This window comes from Cervus elaphus, chromosome 3 (assembly GCF_910594005.1).
Source record: "Cervus elaphus chromosome 3, mCerEla1.1, whole genome shotgun sequence".
NCBI lineage: Eukaryota > Metazoa > Chordata > Mammalia > Artiodactyla > Cervidae > Cervus > Cervus elaphus.
The window spans coordinates 15356256-15376396 of record NC_057817.1 but is presented as its reverse complement, the minus strand read 5'-3'; the positions used below and the strand labels follow the sequence as shown (position 1 = coordinate 15376396).

At 36.0% G+C, this 20141-nt stretch overlaps 1 protein-coding gene across 3 annotated transcripts in view; it reads left to right on the top strand.

The window, feature by feature from the left end:
* Nucleotides 1–20141, top strand: part of SLC6A15 (solute carrier family 6 member 15) — a 51088-nt gene that overhangs the window by 25879 nt on the left and 5068 nt on the right. For all 3 annotated transcript variants that reach the window (XM_043880593.1, XM_043880588.1, XM_043880581.1), the window contains 7 exons: nucleotides 89–215; nucleotides 1458–1639; nucleotides 9034–9144; nucleotides 12091–12332; nucleotides 12436–12628; nucleotides 13487–13679; nucleotides 16512–16671. In XM_043880593.1, the coding sequence (XP_043736528.1) occupies nucleotides 89–215; nucleotides 1458–1639; nucleotides 9034–9144; nucleotides 12091–12332; nucleotides 12436–12628; nucleotides 13487–13679; nucleotides 16512–16671 (1208 nt within the window). The remainder of the gene's footprint in view (nucleotides 1–88; nucleotides 216–1457; nucleotides 1640–9033; nucleotides 9145–12090; nucleotides 12333–12435; nucleotides 12629–13486; nucleotides 13680–16511; nucleotides 16672–20141) is intronic.

The following is a 20141-nucleotide window of genomic DNA, read 5'->3' as shown; positions in this document are numbered from 1 at the left end:
ATTAAGTGGGCTTTGATGCATTTAATCTCATTGTTTCAAAGGTAGGGGCAGGAGAATTTTAATGTAATCACACTGTTTTATTTTGCAGGTATGCTTTTTTGTGGCTCTCTACTACAATGTCATCATTGGCTGGAGTCTGTTTTATTTTTCTCAATCTTTTCAGCAGCCTCTGCCTTGGGATCAGTGTCCTTTGGTGAAAAATGCTTCACACACTTGTAAGATATCTACAATGTAGAGTTTTTGTATCTAAAGATCATAAAGTTAGTAAAGCCGGGAGCTTTCAAGATATCTTTTCTAAAATCTTTCGAAGTTATTATAACAAACTTTCCTTGACATACTCAGAAAGATAGATGTTTGGCATCATTTATCTAGCTCGTTATTTTATAAGTTATTTTATTGTGCCCCAAGATGTTAGGATAAAAAATTATCAGCCTTCAGTTACAAACTTAGACAATATTTTATTTTGTTCGTCTTTATTGATGTCTTACATTTGCATTAAAATAAAAAAGAGGAGAAAAAGAATAATTTAGATTGAAGAAATTGTTTTTATGTCTTGGGTTCTGTTGTTCTATGTTTTTCTTAACTTTTAATTTTATATCCTAGAATATAAAGAATAATTCTGTAGCACTGTCTGGTAAATATCAAATATAACATACATATGTAGTCTAAAATGTCCTAGTAGCCATATTTACAAAAAGTAAAAAGGGACAGGTGAAATACTTTATTTAATCCAATATATCCAATATATTAACATTCTAACATAGAATTAACATAAAATGGGAATGCAATAATTTACATTGTTTTTCTCATACTAAGTCTCCAAAATCCCCTTTGTATTTTATGTTTATAGCACAAGTCTCTTGAGACTAGCTCCATTTCTAAGGTCACATATGCCAAGCAGCTAGCATTTTTGTTGGCTCTGGCCCCTGGAAGTCAGTCAGACAATTTTTGGGGGCAAAGGGGCTATAAAACTGATATGTTTTAATCAGCTTGATAAAAGCTTGTGCTTTGATGCTCAGTCTTGTCTGACTCTCTGTTGACACTTTGGACTCTATAGCCTGCCAGGCTCCTCTGTCCATGGGATCTTCCAGGCAAGAATACTGGGGTTGCCATTTCCTTTTCCAGGGGATCTAACCCAGGGATGGAACCCCAATCTCCTGTGTCTCCTGCATTGAAGGCAGATTCTTTACCTGCCATCAGGAAAGCCCCTGATAAAAACCTCACACATTCCTGTTTTAGAAGTGTATAACAAGATAATCATCAAAGAGGATTCGTGTTTGTTGATTTTTTTTTTCAGTTTTTTGCACAGGAGATTTCATTGTGGATTTAAATGCTTCTGTAGAATAGTAGTACTTTTCTAGGAAATGTTAAGAATTGATTTACAGGCTTACTGGGGGAAAAAATAGCCTCGTTACTCTTTCTAGTGTGAAATGATTGTGTTACCTTTCTTTCTACAGTTGTAGAGCCAGAATGTGAAAAAAGTTCGGCCACTACCTATTATTGGTACAGAGAAGCACTGAATATTTCCAGTTCCATTTCTGAAAGCGGTGGCTTAAACTGGAAGATGACCATCTGCCTGCTGGCTGCCTGGGTTGTGGTGTGCCTGGCCATGATCAAAGGCATTCAGTCTTCTGGAAAAGTTAGTATGTCAGAGCCCCTCCTGCTTCTGCTAAACATCTAATCTCCATTCCTGGGAACTATTCCCACCCCCGGCCCCTCTCAACCCCATGTAAATAAATCTGTCTGAGAAAGCTGCAAGTAACACTTCAATCTAGGCAGTTAATTAAAGACTGGTAAAAAGTGGTGTTTTTTAAAAAAAATGTGTTTAGACCAAGGAAAGGACACAAATAAAGATGTAAGTTTTTTTTATAGTGAAATCTAAAGTCGTTTATAATCTTTCCCTATTCTATCAAGATCTGTTTTGAACTTTTTTGTCAACACTTAACAGTCCTTTCTTTTTGCTGGTATTCAGCTGAACCTAATGTTTTAGTTGTCTGATTAGTTCCAATCATGAAAATTGGGAAATGTAGTAGAATAAAGAATTTGTTTATGTTATTTGTGTTATATCATTTTTTTCTCTGCTATAGGTGCTCTAGGGAATACAAGATTACAAGATTTTAAAAGTCCATTGTGGAGTGTTTCTTAAAAATCTGAACATGAGGTAGTTATAATAATCTCAACAAGAAGCTTAGAGTAATATAAAAGACTAAAGGGCATGTGACCAGGACAAATGGAAAATTTTATAAGACTGTGGTTGAGAAAGACATTAAGTAAGTTTTAGATACCCTAGGAAGTCAATCAGATAATTTTTTAAAAGGGTGTATTAGGAAAGTAATTGTTATTCACTATTTTGCTTTCATAGTACATTCCCCCCTCCTCGTTGCCATTGTTTTAAAGCTCTCTATTTCTTTTGTCTGTATCACAGCAGGAATTAATTTTGGTTCTTCTCTCTGCCCTGTAACAATCCATCTCTGTTGTTTTTTCTTTCCCAAGTATAGATCTGATCATATATCTTTCCAGGTTAATATATTGCCACTTACCATCATATACTGACTAATAAGAGTGGGAATAATTGTATTAATATAGCAGCAGTAGTAATAGTGGTAATAAATGATGATGAAGATGATTCTGACAATGATCATAGCAGGAACAATAACAGAAGCCAGTATTTATTACGTATTTACTTTGCAGTAGGCATTGTGAAAAGTGCTTCATATAATTTATCCCATTAAAAAAAAAAAAAAAAAAAAGAACAAAAACCTCTAAGAAGTAATTGCTACTCTCAGACCTGCTTTACAGATTAAAAGAACAAGTTTGTGGAAACAGGTAACTAGCCCAAAGAATAAAGGTTAGTAAATGTTGGTACCTAGAGTCAAACCTAGCTCTGTCTGAAGCTAACGCCCACCTTATTGAACTGCAATGCTATAACCTCTCTCTCTGTGACAACTTTCCCCCACTAAATAGTGAACTCTTTTGGGCAAAATGTGTGTACTTTATCTTTGCTTCCTGTTGGTTCATATTTAATTAGAAATGTTTGACAGTTTTTACAGCTTGTAAATCACAGCTGATTTTACATTTAGCTTCCTAATGAAACTTCTTTACTATTTTCCTTTGCAGAAATGAATATGGTAGATAACACACCTGAGTATTTTTTGGTCTTTTATAAATGTTAGTGTAGTCTGTGATTAAATAAGTTCAATTAGTTGGTTCCACTTGGTGTGTCTTCTATAATGTCACAGCCCCAATATAGTCAGGTTTTAAATAAAGGAATAGATTCCTAAGCCAAATCTAACCACATTTATAGGCTTCCTAAGATAATGTCATTTGATACAATAAGAACCAACTGTGGCCAGCCAGGGAAGTCCAAACATCTCTCTGCTCAAGTCTTAATATCACATTTTGTTTTTTCTTTATCTGAGTATGTGTCTTATCATTTAAAGAAAATACTCATACTTTTCTTATCACACATTTGGGATGTTTTTCTTTTGTAAAATAACTTTTCTGGAAAATCTAATACAATTTCTAGACTCTGTGTGATTTATTATTTCAATGAGAAGGCTTAGGGAGAGGCTAGCTTTTCAGGAGATTTTGAAGAAAAACTTTTAGTAAGCACAAATAAGAGAGAAAGCTGTAAGTAATATGAACAAAGTTATGAAAGTCACAATGTATATTTGCTCATTCTGAACCAATCAGCTGAATACAATAAGAAATTTATGAGGAATATATGTAAAGCTCTATTTGTCTGCGAAACAAAAAAGCCTCTGAATAAACCCACCAATGCAGTATAGAGAAATATGGTTTAATGATAATGAAGTTTAAGATTAGTATGTGGGAAAAAAAAACAACTAAGAGTATTTAGCAGCTAAAAGTCTTCGCCAACACACACACACACACACACAAACAGAATGCTAATTTGAAACAGCATGAATTAAGACAGGAATATGACAGTCTCATCCTCCTTTAGGTCAGGTGGGCACAAGTCAATTGAATTACACCTGTAATACTGGATTTTTACCAAAATCCTTATTTTCTCCTTTGTTATGGAGAAGAGCTATCTTAGCTTTGTAATCACAATCTTCAAATAGTTGAAGAAAAAGGAATAAGCCCTCCTTATCCTATGTGGTCACAGAGAGTAGAACCATGGTCAAATACTGGGGATTATGGAGAGTGGTGGGGTGGTGGTGATTCTTCAAGGAAAGGAAGATCTTTTGGGAATCAAGCCTGCTAACAATGAAATTAGTTGTCTGCAGCGGTAGAGACTCAGCACTAGCGGAGGTGGTCCAGTGGAGGTTTATGGCCGCATGTCCTTTGTTGGATCCTCTGTGAAGGGGATGCCTACCTCCAGGGAGATGGATAGAAATGAGAAGCTCCAGGCTTTCTTTAAAGGTAATATTTTCTACTGGTACTGATTTGCTATCAGTACTACTACTGTGCCAAGTAAACACTCTGCATACATTAGCTTGTTTAATCTTTCTGTCAACCAGATGATTTACATGTTCATATCCCCATTTTACTGCAAAGTTAAGCTTAGGAAGAATAAATAGAATTAAACAACTGGTAAGTAGCAGAGCTAGAACTAGGCTATGAAATCCTCAGAGAGAATGACTGTCTGAAGGTATGTTTAAACATTTTAATATAAAAAAAGAGAAAAACACCTAAATGATTTCATGTTTACTGTTTTTCGATAGTTGAGTAGAATGAAAGTATTTTCATATAACATTTTGATTTGTAAACTTATCTCTTTTATTGAATGTCCTTGCTGTGAAAGACTGTTCAGTTTTGGAATTCTCCAGGTCAGAATACTGGAGTGGGTAGCCTTTCCCTTCTCCTGGGGATCTTCCCAACCTAGGGATCAAACCCCGGTCTCCCACATTGCAGGCGGATTCTTTACTAGCTGAACCACAAGGGAAGCACTTTTAAGGCCCAGGGAGTGTTAAAACCAGCCAAATTGTTTTAGTTCCCAGTTCTTAAGGAAACTACTTAAGAGTCATTCATGTACTCACTGAACACATTTATTGAGCACCTACTATGTGCTGGACACTGATCTAACTCTGGAAGTGCAGTGGTGAACAAGGCAGACAAAATACCTGTCCTCATGGACTCTCCATTTTAGTGGAAGAGGCAGGTAATAAATCATAAAATATTAACAGGTAACAATGCAAAAAATAAGGAGAAAGTGCTTGAGGGGTAGCATTTTACATATAGTCAATTAGATAGAATTTAAACTATTTTTAATAATATTATGCAACTGACAATTTTAGTATTCTGAGACTCACTAAATGAGAAGAATTTGGGTTTAGAAACACAAAATGGATACCTCTGTAAGATACTGACGTAAGACACATCTTTAAATCTCAGAATTAATAAGTAAATATTTTAATAAGTAAATATTAATAGATATTTAATAATAAGTAACAAGTAAATATGTAATGAGTAAATATTTAATAAGTATTTTATTTAATAAAATAAAAGTAAATATAATAAGTAAATAGTTTAATAAGTAAATCTTTTATTTAATAAAATAATTTACTAGTAAATAATGTAATATGTAAATATGTAATAAGTAAATATTTTACTTATAAATAGTAATAAGTAAATATTTTTTATTCTTTTGCCTGCTCACAGAAGAATAAAATTCAGGTGTGACCTACCTAATACTGCTTAAATGTTTTTATGTTTAAAATCTTGACTGTCACTTTTCTTTATGTTATATCCAACATGAAAGCTTCGTGCTCATTTTTGGACGAAACTAAGCTAGAATCTTATCCCTGAAGCCAAATGAGTGTCTTTAAGAATTCAAATACTTGCTGAATTAATAGAAGCTTGAATTGTCCGATCATATAATTAGTACATCATTTTTTTAAGTACTATAGGATAAAGGTGAGGGTTTTCTTTTTTTTAAGAGAATATGTACAGAAAGGAAAAGTTCCTATGAATTGGCTCTTAATGTACAATATTTTTGAGTATCAAAGAATGTGCAAAGGATAATAGGCCACCCCACCTTTATTCACATAGAACCTATAACTTAATCGGTGAGACAGATAATTACAGCAGAATACATACGGTAAAGAGTTGCAAATAATAAGTGCATGATAGCATAGAGGCAGCCACTGAAATTAACCTGGATTTGGGGGAGGGCTTCACAGAGGAGATAAATTTGGGGCCAGAGTTTGATGGTTGAAGAAGAGTTCAGCAGAAAGTTGAGAGAGAAGACACCAGAGGCATGGAAAACAGCATGTGCAAAGCCCAAAGACTGCTCAGTAACCCTGTGTGACTTTTACATACAGTTTGTGCAGCTTGTGGGAGGTGAGGCTTGAAAGGTTAAGTTGACTGCAGGTATTCAAGTATTTATGGACACTGGTAAAATGACTGGCTGTTGCTTAACAAACAGTGTGAAGTATTTGAGGGTTTTTTTAGCAGTTCATTAACACCATCAGATCTTTAGAAAGATCATTCTGGTAGTAGTGTGGGTGATGAATTTCCGAGATGGAGAGGAGAGCTGGCAGGGAAAATCTAGAGGCAAAGTGAACAGAAAGCTAATAGTGAAGTGACAGGTCATTGAGGATGAAAGCAAAGGGGCTTGCACGAAATTTGGAGTCAGTTTGGGATCAGTTGGTTATGGGATGTGGAAAGAGAACCATATTCTGATGGTTTAGAGTTGTTTAGCATGGACAAATATAGCTCCAGGAAGAATCATTTACTCTGTTAGCTTCTAATTTGAAATTATGTTAAAAATATACTGAGGTATATCATATCGATTGGAAAAAATCATTCCCAAACTATCCAGATTATTTTAGTGTGCAGCCTCCATTTTCACTTTTAAAATAAATGGCTTAACAGAAGTCCTGTTGTCACTTTGTTTAGTCACTCATCCAGGTCCGACTCTTTTGTGACCCCATGGACTACATGTAGCCCACCAGACTCCTCTGTCCATGGGATTTCCCAGGCAAGAATACTGGAGTGGGTTGCCAAAGGCACCAAATTTGAGTTCTGTTAAAGAAAAAAGACAACAACAAAAAGATGAACTATTATGCAGAAGTGAATTCACCCTTCTAGTTAGCTTCAAGATTTGAAAGAAAAATCGTAAAAGGAATAGCTGCAATTCAAGTGAGACCAAGGCTACTTGAATAGATATTGTAGACCCACAAGTTTAAAGGATGCTAAAAGTAAGCAGAAAGAATGAAAAGTACTCCATCTGAAAGCATTCTGATTTTTAAAAAATCAAGAAGTGTGGATGAATGGATGCAATTTGAAATTCAGACCATTCTGAATTGATTGAAAAATTATATTTCTTTATAATTAAATTAGAATATAATTACTTTTACAGAAATACAGGTTCCTAATTATGCAGAGTTTTATTTGTAATATTTTTAATAATATTGAAATACAGTTACAAAGTATACAGAACAGAAGTGCAAATTATTGTGCTGACTTCTCTGTTGTCTGTCTGCAATTATTACAGGATTCCTGAGTCATCCTCTGCCCTGGCAGTTTTTCAGTTTTTTCCTCCATTCTTCTCACCTTCCCTCTATTCCTTCCCCCACAGATACATATCATATACCTAATATGTGTTAACAACTCTGTTAGATGTTTGGAATTTGGTAGTGAGCAAGGGAGAAAAGGTCCTTGCCTTCACAGAGCTTATATTTCAGTAAGGGAGACTGGAAATTAACAAGTAAACACAGACAATTTCAGCAGCAGTTAAGTGCTGTCAAACCAAATCAAAACAATGTCATTGAAGGTTCATGGGACATAGGGAAGGGCATTTGGGGGCCTATTGGATGGGGAAAAAAGGCACAGTCTTGTTCTGAGTGTTCTATGAGGATTTGAAAAGATGAAGATGAGAAATAATAAAGAGGAGCAAGTCACAGGCAGGAGAGGAAAGACAATGTCTCAGACTGGAGGCACAGTCTGCTCAGACCCTGAAGCTGAAGAGCCTGGTTTCCCTTGGGGCTGGAGCTCGGGGAGGGCGGGGGGCGGGCAGGCAGGTAGGCAGCCCAGTGTCAGGCTTTGCAGGACAGCTGTCTGCATTTTGTTCCTACTGTGTTAGAGATTCCTGGAGAGCATGTAAGCAGGGAATGAAATAGCCCGGGTGATGGTCTGGAAGCCAGGAAATTATAAACCGTGCAGAACTACTTCTGGATGTTTGACTTTAATAACTGTTGGGTGGTGGGAGATAAAGATCGGTGGGGACAGCTTTGGGGGAAATCCAGGAATTTTAGAAACCACATGGAGATGTCAAGGAGGCAGTACATGTCTGGTTAGGACAATTGCTTTTCTATGATAAACATTTGTTTAATGATGAAGACTTGTGAGGTAGAAAGTAAAACATTTACTCTATTATTCAAGTTCTATAGGAGCCTTAACAGGGACCACTGTCCAGAAGGTTTACAGAATTATAATGGAACTTTGCTTAATTTTTTTTTAAAAGGACTTTTGCTTTCTAAAACTATAAAGTAGGTACTTGTTATGGAGTTAGTGTCCTTTTGTTTCCCTTAAATACTGCTTGTTTGTGAACTGTGTGAACTGTGAAGAATCAACACTATTCAAGTTACATCACACCTATGGACTATTTTAAAGGAGATTAAATAAGGAAGATTTCCCATTTTTCATTATATCCCAAATAGATCTTAATGAATCACACCAATCAAGACTAATAAGCCATCCTACAAAACAATGTATTAATAGCATTAATTATTATATTATAAAAGGGTCATTTTCACAGTATGAAGATATGAAGTAAAAGTGTTAAGTCACTCACTTGTGTTGAACTTTTTGCAACTCCATGGACTGCAGCCCACCAGACTCCTGTCCATGGAATTTTCCAGGCAAGAATACTGGAGTGGGTAGCCATTCCCTTCTCCAGGGAATTTTCCTGACCCAGGGATCAAACCCAGGTCTCCTGCATTGCAGGCAGATTTGTTACCATCTGAGCACCAGGAAACTCCAGTATAGAGCAGCACAAATAATCTTTAAGTATGAGAAAGAATATGGTTGTTTGTGTGTCTCACCTATTTTCATCTTTCTTTGCAGATCATGTATTTTAGTTCTCTGTTCCCATATGTGGTACTTATATGCTTCCTAATCAGAGCGCTCCTTTTAAATGGTTCAGTTGATGGCATCCGTCATATGTTTACCCCTGAGGTATGTACTGTATTTCCAGTTAAGGCTTATGATCACAAAAGCTTTATGTTGTCAAAATATTCCCACAGTTAAATTTAAGGGATAATTGTTCGAACCTACGTACAACAATGTACGCTAAACTATTAAATTATAACTGTTATGTTAACCAGCCTAGTAAAACCAAGGCTTTTAGATATCTATAATTATATCCAACTCTCTCCAATTTTAAATGTCGCACTTCATCTAGAGTAAGTTTCACTATTTAAACTTCAGAAGTTCCTCTTTTACAATAAATTAACTTCCCATTTTTACACCGGTACAGTTTAGAACTTATCAATCTTTACTCTTCCTCTTCTATTTCAGTGGTTTTTAACCTTTTGTGACATGGACTCCTTTGGGAAAAAAAAAGAAAAAACTGATAATAGGATCTTCTTACCAGAAAAAATAATGAACATATTAATTTGCTTAGCGTCTTAAGAGGATGACAGAATTCCTAAAGTCCATGGACCCAGATTAGGAATGCTATTGCATTCGAAATCCTGTCTTAGAAAAAATTCAAGGTTTCTTGTTCTGTTTTGAGGTTTTATATTTTCTAGAATAGTATTTATATTAGTGTGTTTGGGAAGTTCTGTAATTTTTATAAATGCATATGCATTTCAAGAAAATTCCATTAGGTTTCCTAAAAGGCTCAGAACTTAAACTCTCATTCAACTTAGAGCTGACCTCAATGTAGGGCTCATTGAACCTGATTAATCAATCCTTGTGGACTTGTCATATTGGTTTGATAGGAAAAAATCAAAAACATATTTGAGGTGCATATAGATTTTGGATATACACTGAAATGAAATCATACTTCGATTAGTGTGCTAACACTATCATAATCAGACAATGAGTTATAAAAACACAATCTCAATTTAGTTCAGAAATTGGAAGTTGTCTGAGGATGACTACACCAAGCATCGTGCTGAGAGACTCAAGTAGGAGATTTTAGCCTCCCTGGAATTGTCACTGCTGGCAGCCACCGTGGTACTGTGAAAAAGAGGCTGTGTTTTTGAGTATCTGGTTCCAAGTTGGGTTCTGCTCATTCTCAAGTAGCAAAAATGTTGACATTGTGATCTGCTTCTCTTCTATTGTTCAAAAGTCCTGTAGAGTTGTTAGAATTCCTCAGTGAATAATTAGTTCACATTTATGAATTTCAGCTGTATTATCATTTAAATTAGCCACAAATGGGCCATACTTAGTGACCACAAATATTTCCTTTTTACAATATAGAAAAAAAAAGTTTTCTGAGTTGAAAACAACTAGCTTTGGTGTGAATTCCTGGAATATCACCTTTCTCTAAGTTGGTAATTGTTTGTGACATGATTCCAAATATTTGATGTAAATAGATATTTTAGAATATAGATACTTGAATATGACACTTTTACATGGTCCCCATGTTTAAAACTGCAATACTTGGTTAGCATTTTAAATCAGAACTGGAAATAACTATTAAAATATAGTGAATTACTTCCTCAGCTCATTTTGGACTATTGATAAGATTGTTATTAGGCCATTGTAGGATGTGATAGTTAATATAATAACAATAAAAAGTTGTCAGTTTCCTTTAAATTTAAGTTGTTTATGTAAGGGAGAAAGTATCTAAGTACACAAAATATTCTCAGTGAATGCAGATTTAGTTTCTGAGTTGAAAGTACTCAGAAGGTCTTTAGTAAATAGGTATTGTCTGCCATCTAGTGAGAAAAGTAGAGAAAGACAGTTGAATGAGTTCGGTTTTCATTTGCTGACTGTGTCCAACTCTTTGAGCCAGGCCAGGCTTCCCTGTCCTTCACTATCTCCTGGAGTTTGCTCATGACCGTTGAGTCAGTGATGCCATTCAACCATTTCATCCTCTGTCACCCTCTTCTCCTCCTGCCCTCAGTCTTTCCCAGCATCAGGGTCTTTTCCAATGCTGATCAGCGTAGCTGTTACTATGGTCCACATGTTAGCAGCTATTGAGGACTCAGTGTGGTTGGCAATGTGATGAGGAGTATTTACAAGCTTTGTTACTTTCATCTTTCATTTGAGAAAAATTAAACTCAGAGTGGACAGGCCACTTACCCTAGGATGCACTATTTTTAGATTATTAAATGACTGTCTATGGGAGTCATGCTTTTAACCACATCTGGCCTTGTTCCCAATAAAGGCAATTTTATTGCAAAGGTGAAAAGAGATAAAACACCGATTTAAGTACTACTATTACTGAAATCAAAGTTAACTGTTTATTGAGGTCTTGGCCCAATATGGCTAATATTAATTGTTCCATTTAGAAGTTTTAGCTACATACAGTGATAATTGTTTAAGAAGTAAAGCAGAGTTACTTGAAAAATATGTTCAGCACAGATTCCAAACTTTAGAACTTTGAATTACTTCAATTTTCAAAGGAAAAGCTTTCAGGAAACTACTAAATGAAAGGTTAATACCTATGTGAATATGCAAAGTACAAATAGTTCAACTCTACCCAGCTTATAATTATTACCTGCTTTGGCTGTTAGATGTCACCTGAAAACACAAAACTTATGGCATTACTTAAATAAAATTTATAACTTTTATGGCTAACTGGTTTATTTTGCTTTGGAAAGAAAACAAAGACATAAATAGAAATAAGCGAAGATAGTTCATTTCTCTCTCAAATAGTCCTTTGATTTGTCCTAAAGATATTTAAAATTTCCCATATGATTTTTTTCTCCATGTAAGTGACATCTCCATCTAAAGTTTCGATAGTCTATGGTCTTTCTTATTCATTTTCCTTGTATCATTCCTCAATGAAAAATTTGTTCTTTCTCCTTAAGAACAGATAATCCTCTGTTTTGAATTACCTTTGGGTGTGTGTCATTATGATATATGTAAACAACAGAATCAACTCCTTGTAGATTATTGAGGAATAATATTTTGTAGCTGACTTCTGTTCTGTTTAATTTTAAACAGCTTGAAATCATGCTGGAGCCAAAGGTGTGGAGAGAAGCCGCAGCTCAGGTGTTCTTTGCCTTAGGTCTGGGATTCGGCGGCGTCATCGCCTTTTCAAGCTACAACAAGAGAGATAACAACTGCCACTTCGATGCCGTCCTGGTGTCCTTCATCAATTTTTTTACTTCCATCCTGGCAACACTGGTGGTGTTTGCAGTTCTGGGCTTCAAAGCAACTGTCATAAATGAGAAATGCATTGCAGAGTATGGTCATCAATTACCTTTAGATTTGATGGCATAATTGTATTTGAAAAAAATCTCCTTCCCATACCCACAAGTGTTTATTAACGACATTTTTGCTTTTCAGAAATTCGGAAATGATCATCAAACTTGTGAAAATGGGTAACATTAGTCAAGATATCATTCCCCATCATATCAACTTTTCAGCTATTACTGCCGAAGATTATGACTTAGTTTATGACATCATTCAAAAAGTGAAAGAAGAAGAGTTTCCCGCGCTTCATCTCAATGCCTGTCGAATTGAAGATGAGCTCAATAAAGTTAGTAGTCTACGTTTAAGTACTAAAACAATTCTCATTAACTTAAAATATGCCTTCTTTTAGGAAAAGGACCTTTAAAATGCCTGTGGAAGGGCATGCTGTTTCAAAATTCATCTTTATCTCAGAGAGCGTATTTTCTTAAGTCAGAAAGGTTTGCTTTAATTTAAAAAGTAGTTTCACTGATGAAGCCACAATAATTTAAAATATGAATATAAATAAGGTGATTTTCACATAGAAAATGAAATTAGATACATTTGCTGGTATAATACTTAACACAAAACTTGAATTATGATGACCATTTACACATTGCATAATTGTTTGGACACATGAATGATATTTCCCATCTTAATAGTTGTGTTTGTTAAGTCATGATTAAATCCTTTTTCTAGCCACTGTCATATATTTGAATAAACACGATATAGGGGAACGTGAATAAAGAGCTTTGCATAAATTGTCACCTCTCTTTACTTTGCCAAAAAGGAAAATATTATGAAGAAATTGGCCATTAATCACTTGCTTTAAGATAGCTTAATGTACCTGAGACTAAACATTAAGAATCGTGTGCAGGAAGTTACAAATGAAGCCAGTGGTAACACAAATCTTAAATTCCATAAGGAAGGATTTAAATACTAACTTACTCTTGAATTTTTAAATGTTGGCTCTATCTGTGGTCTTTATGGGATAACATGATCACCCTGAATTTTGTTTAGAGGCACATTTCTTAGGAGACAACATGATGGTTTCGGTGTGATTATTTCCAGTAACTGCCGCACATTATTCAGTTTCCCTGCCTTTTCATACACATAGCCAGCACTGCATGTGGCTCTGACTAACGTGGCTATTCTGTATATCTTACAGGCTGTTCAGGGGACTGGTTTAGCTTTTATTGCCTTTACAGAAGCGATGACACATTTCCCCGCATCTCCCTTCTGGTCGGTGATGTTCTTCCTCATGCTGGTAAATCTAGGGCTTGGCAGCATGTTTGGAACCATTGAAGGGATCATCACACCCGTTGTGGACACTTTCAAAGTGAGGAAAGAAATCCTCACCGGTGAGCTTTTATGTATTTGACTTTCCATTGAACTGATAGCAGGTCATTTTACTCTTGGTGACTGATCAGAGATGGAAATAGGAAAAGTGTTTATATTTTTAAAATCCACTTATTAATATGTTTCAGAAGTATTTGTTATTTAGGGATTCATTTATAGTATTTATACATTGCATATTTATAATATGCAAATGAAACTGAATGTAGATAATATTATTATTAATTACTTATTAGTTATCACTTATTATATTGCTCTTTATTAGTAGTAATGTCATTATGAAGTGCTGTTACTAGAACAAAGTCAAAGAATGTTCATGTATAATTTTGTATTCAAGTCAAATAATTTAAAAAAAGTTCAGATCATTGGATTTTTCAAAAGTGGATAGCTGACATTGACAAACCTAAATTTAGTTTTCATATGAAATGGCAATTGTAGCCTGATAGAAGCTAATACATCTAGGAAGTAAAGATAATAACATGATTTATCAATATTGATGGTTGTTAAGAAGTCCAATCTGCAAGCAGTTATTAAAGTACTGGCTGTGGATTGCATCGTCCTTGCATTTGAGGGATACCAAGGATGTAAGAGAAATTACAACAGAGATGCAGACATAGGAGAACCTCTCCTCTAAGCAGAATAGAACTGATAATTAAAATCAACATGGGTAGATAAAACTTGTATCATGTAATATACTGACAGCATGATAAAGACTTTACATGTTCTGCGAATTAAGAAGCAGCAAAGATCATCTAAACATATGAGGGAACTATCAGCAGAAGGCATGGAAATTGAATGAGAAAGGGCAAGGGTCTTCTCAGGGGTCAGAGGATAGTTTTAGTTAGTAAGCACACCCAAACAGAGACAAAGGAAGCAGCGAGGAAGCTGCCAGACCAGAGTGCAGCGACAGTGTTGGTAAGTGATGCAAAGACTAATTGGGAAAAAAACATACAGATGATCTTGACTGCTGGCCAGTGGTGCACAAGCTCCACCACAGGCTCTGTGTTTCGTTCTGAAAGATTCAGTAGTCACTGGCGTATCAATCACTCTCCAGTGCATATATGCCCTGATCACTCATTGCTCTGTATAGTGTGTGTCCAAACAATTCCAGCAGCTTGTCGCATACATACATCTAGATTTCTTTAATTCAGTTGGATACAAAGGAGAAATGTCTCTTCCTTTTCCTGAAAGGCATGCTCTGCTTCTGCAGCTTCTATTTATTTTAAGGCTATCAATATCCTCTGACATGCAGACTAAATAACTGTCATCTTTGCTGCTTTCCTCATCATGCCCTCTATCTCAACCCTCCTGATATAAGAGGGCTTGCAAAATGAAGGGAACAGCAACAGTGTGGGGGGAAAAACACGCATGGGGGTGTTTGCCAACCCCCAGTGGAAGGCTTGGTAGACCAGAGTAAAGAGGAATATACTCTCCACTCCCTCTACCTGTATTTTGGGATCACACTTTTACTTCAAGTCATTTACCTTGAGGAAATGTTCCCCCATCACCTTTGTCAAATGTTTTTGTCTCCTTTGGTATGACAGTAGGACTTAGATCTAAGTTACTTATTATCTGTTCCCCTCACCTCGTCAGCGAAGCTCTCCGTGTCTGTCCCACCTAGAGTACACCTTCTTCCTACTTACACTATGATGCAATTAGGCGAGAGGGAGTGTGATACAGACCATGGTTCAAATCGAAGCTCTGCTACTTCCATCCTGAGATTTTGAGTATGATTTGCTATGACAAGCATTTAAATATTTTAATATGTGTTAGAATGCTCTTGATGCTTTTCCTTCTCTACCTGATGTGTTTATATATAATCTTTACTTATGGACGATGTAACTCATACCACTAGCCTAGCACTCACAATATGAAGGAAATGGCTTAATTTAACCCATACTTACTGAGATTGCTAGGGAACCACCGTTGGGTGGAACCCAGGGATGCCTGTTTTCTCTCCTTCTGAACTGCCTCCACCTCCCCACTTCTGTTACTTTTACTCACTTCTGCTAGTAGGGAGTTGAGAAAGACAGCCCAGTCATCTCTTATTTTTCAGGGCTTCTCTGCTAACATGCATGAGAGAATAAAGAGTCTAACAAAAATATGTGAGTAGTGTACGGATTCCAGAATTCTCTCTCAATTTCTACAGTAATGGTATCTGGTTGGAAGTTTCTGCATCTTTCTGCAGTACTCCTCCAGAAACTCCCTTTAGACTCTTCTTCTTAGTTAACTGGAGAATCTGGTTGCCCATCCCTGTCATAACTGTGTTTCCAACTCATCTGCCCAGACAATATCAAGGTAGAGAGTGGGTTACTGCTAAGGGGTCAAACTTTTTTTTTCAGTTATGCTTTAACAATAATCATATTTCAATAAAATATCAAAATATATGTTATCATAGTCTTATAAGGCACATTCATCTCGATTAATTTGAAATTTCAATATTGCTTCCAATTAAAAGTAGAAATTACCTGTGAACATTTGTTGCCTGAAAAGGTCACTTTTCTATTAATAATGAGACATGGGTGTGGAAATTTATACTATTATTATCTTCTCTGTTTTGCCTCGTTTGTTATTTGGGCTTGGTACATACATTTCCACAGACTCAAGGAGATGAATTGAGTTACTGCCCTACAATGAATTCATATTAAATCCAGGGCTAAATTCAGGTAACTAATTGCCAATATATTCCATGGTTTCAGGAAAAGTATCCTATTCATATTACTGACAACTTATAAAAAAGTAGAAAAACAAAGTACATATAATAATTTATAATGCAGTTTAAAAGACTTGATTCTGACAAGGTCTTATTTTTTTTAAAATTTATTCCTTTTGTTCAGTTATCTGCTGTCTTCTGGCATTTTGTATTGGCCTGATATTTGTGCAGCGCTCTGGAAACTACTTTGTTACAATGTTTGATGACTATTCTGCAACCCTGCCTCTGCTAATTGTTGTCATTTTGGAGAATATTGCTGTATCCTTTGTTTATGGCATAGATAAGTAAGTATATTCTCTTATGCATCCGTGTTACACCTCTGCTTTGGAAAGACTAATTGTTAATATGTATCTCACTTAGAAGAGGAGAGAAATGACTGGAGAAAAAATTTCCTTGATACAAAAATCAAATCTTCTGCAGGCTCTTCTCCATTCAACAGTTTTAACAAAGCAGATCTCCTTATTAGGTGATGAGATAGAATGGTGTAGATGGTAATGAGGTTTAGGAGTCTGGAGCTTTGATTTAATTCTGGTTATCAAATAGGAACTTTCAAGAACTTGTGTATATTGGCTAAGTTCCAAGAATCTTGTTAAGTCGTTTTGAGCCATTGTTATCTCCGTTTCACACATAAGAAAATGCAGGCTTAGTGAGACACCGAGTGACTTGCTCATCACACACCTGCAGAGAGGCAGAGCTGGGACTCATGGCTGTTTCTGTGCTGGGCTGCGTTTAGTCGCTCAGTCGTGTCCGACTCTTTGTGACCCCGTGGACTGTAGTCCACCAGGCTCCTCTGTCCATGGGGATTCTCCAGGCAAGATACTGGAGTGGGTTGCCATGCCCCCCTCCAGAGGATCTTCCCAACCCAGGGATTGAACCCAGGTCTCCTGCATTGCAGGTGGATTCTTTACCATCTGAGCCACCACAAGCCCATTTTTACTTAACTCTAAAGTCTGTACTTCTAATTATGTTGCCAACCTGTCTTATTAGACGGATTTTATTTTGTTATGCTATAAAATGCCTTATTTTATCATGTTACACAATGTTTTGTGTAGCAGAATCATTTTGGGAAGATATATATATATGTGTGTATATGTATATATATATGTGTGTGTATATATATATATGTAGTGAATGCTATATATATCTTGAAGCAGTGATATATATATATATATATACACATATGTCTATATATATATATATCTTGAAGCTGTATATATATACATATATACATATATGTACATATATATATATCACTGCTTCAAGATATATATAGCATTCACTATATGTAACGTATTTATGGAGTCATGACTTGAATTCACTAGGTGCCTAAATCTTTAAATTATATACCTGCTTGGTCTGAAAAGTATATAAACTTGTGTGAAATGAAGCATTTGAGTAACTCAGAATAAAAACGTTTCTGGAGGCCTTGTCCAATATTGTTTAAATTTGTTGTCTTCAGGTAGCATGTGTAGATTAAGGCAATAAGATCATCAAGCTTATTAGAGGTTTCTCTGATGCAGGAATAAGTTCACTGAATGAGGACCAGAGTCCTCTTCAACAACGTAAAGAACTTTATTGTACTAAGTGAGCTTTGTGACAAAACTTAGAGAATATTTTATTACTGTTAAAAGCTCCAGGCAAGCAAAGGTAGGGAAACTTACATTTAATGATCATGTACTAAATAGCAATAGTAGTAATAGTTGCATATTGTTTAGTTGCTAAGCTGTGTACAACTCTTGCAACTCCATGGAGTATTACCAGATCAAAATAAAATGGCTACACAGCCAAAGAAATGATCAAGAAAATAAAAAAGTAACCTATTGAATGAGAAAAATATTTGCAAATCAAATATCCAATAAGGGGTTAATATTCACAATGTATAAGGGCTTATAACTCAGTAGCAAAAAAAATAAATAAATAAACAAATCAATTAAACAATGGACAAAGGATCTGAATTTTTCCAAAGAATATATACAGATGATCAACAGGTACATGAAAAGTTGTCAACATCACTAATCATCAGGGGAATGCTGTATGCATTGTCTTAATCCTCATAACAGTATTCTGTGGTGACTAATATTACTCATATCACAGATGTAAAATTGGCCTGCCTTGTATAGGAGGACACAGTATCTTAGTTGTAGAGCCAGGACTTTTAACTTTAATTTCAAAACCAGATATTTCTATAGTCTACTGAGCTACCCCCAACTCCTCACTGCACTGTGTTGGAATTTGATATTGTTATTGGACTGATCTATGGATCAGTAGGATCATAATTTAGTTTTCCATTTAGACTTTTCATCATTTACAACAGGCATAATGGTGAATATTTCTTTTTAGTAGTTCCTAAATAGTAATTATAACATCAAGATGAATAATATTACTAATACTTGCATCTATAAATTTCTGCTGTTTGTAAGATAGTGTGCTTTGCATATATTGTCTATGTTCCTAAAAGTAACTCTCCAAGATGGGTATTATCTTTCTTGAGAATGCCAAAAATGAAGTTCAGAAGGACTAAGATATACATTTAGAAATTATGGAGGTATGATTTGAAACCAGATCTGTTGGTCTCTAAAGCTCATATCTTGTCCAAGGAGCACAATTAGAATTCTCCCGTTTAAAATGCTCTTATTTAATTACTTTTCCCTCCTTTAAATGTCTGCAGGAATCTTATGCTCTTCCTGTTCACCTTCAGTAATGTCATGAACTCAGTTCTGCTCTGTCATCTGCCATGTTTACCTAAATTTCCAGAGACAGGGTTGAGAGAAAGAAGCCTTCCAAAACGTAAATGTTTGAGATAGCAAATTCAAATGCAGAAAAAGAAATATTGTATGGGCTTCCGTGTAGCTCAGTCTGTAAAGAATCTGCCTGCGCTACAGGAGACCTGGGTTTGATCCCTGGGTTAAGAGATTAGGCAGAAAAATAATTGAGAGAAAATGAGAAGGAAGATCCTGTGATGCTGAAAGTGATGGCTGCATAGATTGCATTTCCCCAAGTTTCCTTTTTAAAATGAAGGAGAAAAAGAATGACTAGAAAGCAAAACCAAATACCCATGGACACCGGAAAGAAGATATTCCCTTGAACCCTCAAATATGAAAGGTTGGGACAAACCACTGGCAGCCACAGAACCTGTGCGGTATCACACCTGTGTGGGTGATGGTAGCGGATACACAGCTGGGCCTCTGACAGCTCTCTACTCACCCCCAGGTCCTCAGTGCAATGGGTGGTAGGCTGATTAACATGAAGATAGCAAAACTGGGAGAAATAATATCTTTGCCCTTATTTAGCAGAATGCAGAGGGATCTCAACACAACAAGATCATCAGTGCTGGAACAATCTGGTCTCTTAAAAACTTGAAATGAACAACCCAGAGTTCTCTTCCAAGATAAAGCTTTGCACTGAGGGCAAAGTGGTGGGAGCAAAACCTGAGCTGAGCAGGAGACAGGTAGTGGAGGCTTTGGAAAAGGAAGTCCAAGTAAATATGAGAACGAGAGCAGAGGTTTAAAAAAAACAGCTAAGAAATTATGAGGCCACCTTCTTTGAGCTTCCCTGGTGGCTCAGATGGTGAAGTGTCTGCCTACAATATGGGAGACCCAGGCTCGATCCCTGGGTTGGGAAGATCCCCTGGAGAAGGAAATAGCAACCCACTCCAGTGTTCATGCCTGGAAAATCCCATGGACCAAGGAGCCTGCCGGGCTACAGTCCATGGGGTTGCAAAGAGTCAGACATGACTGAGCGACTTGACTTTCAC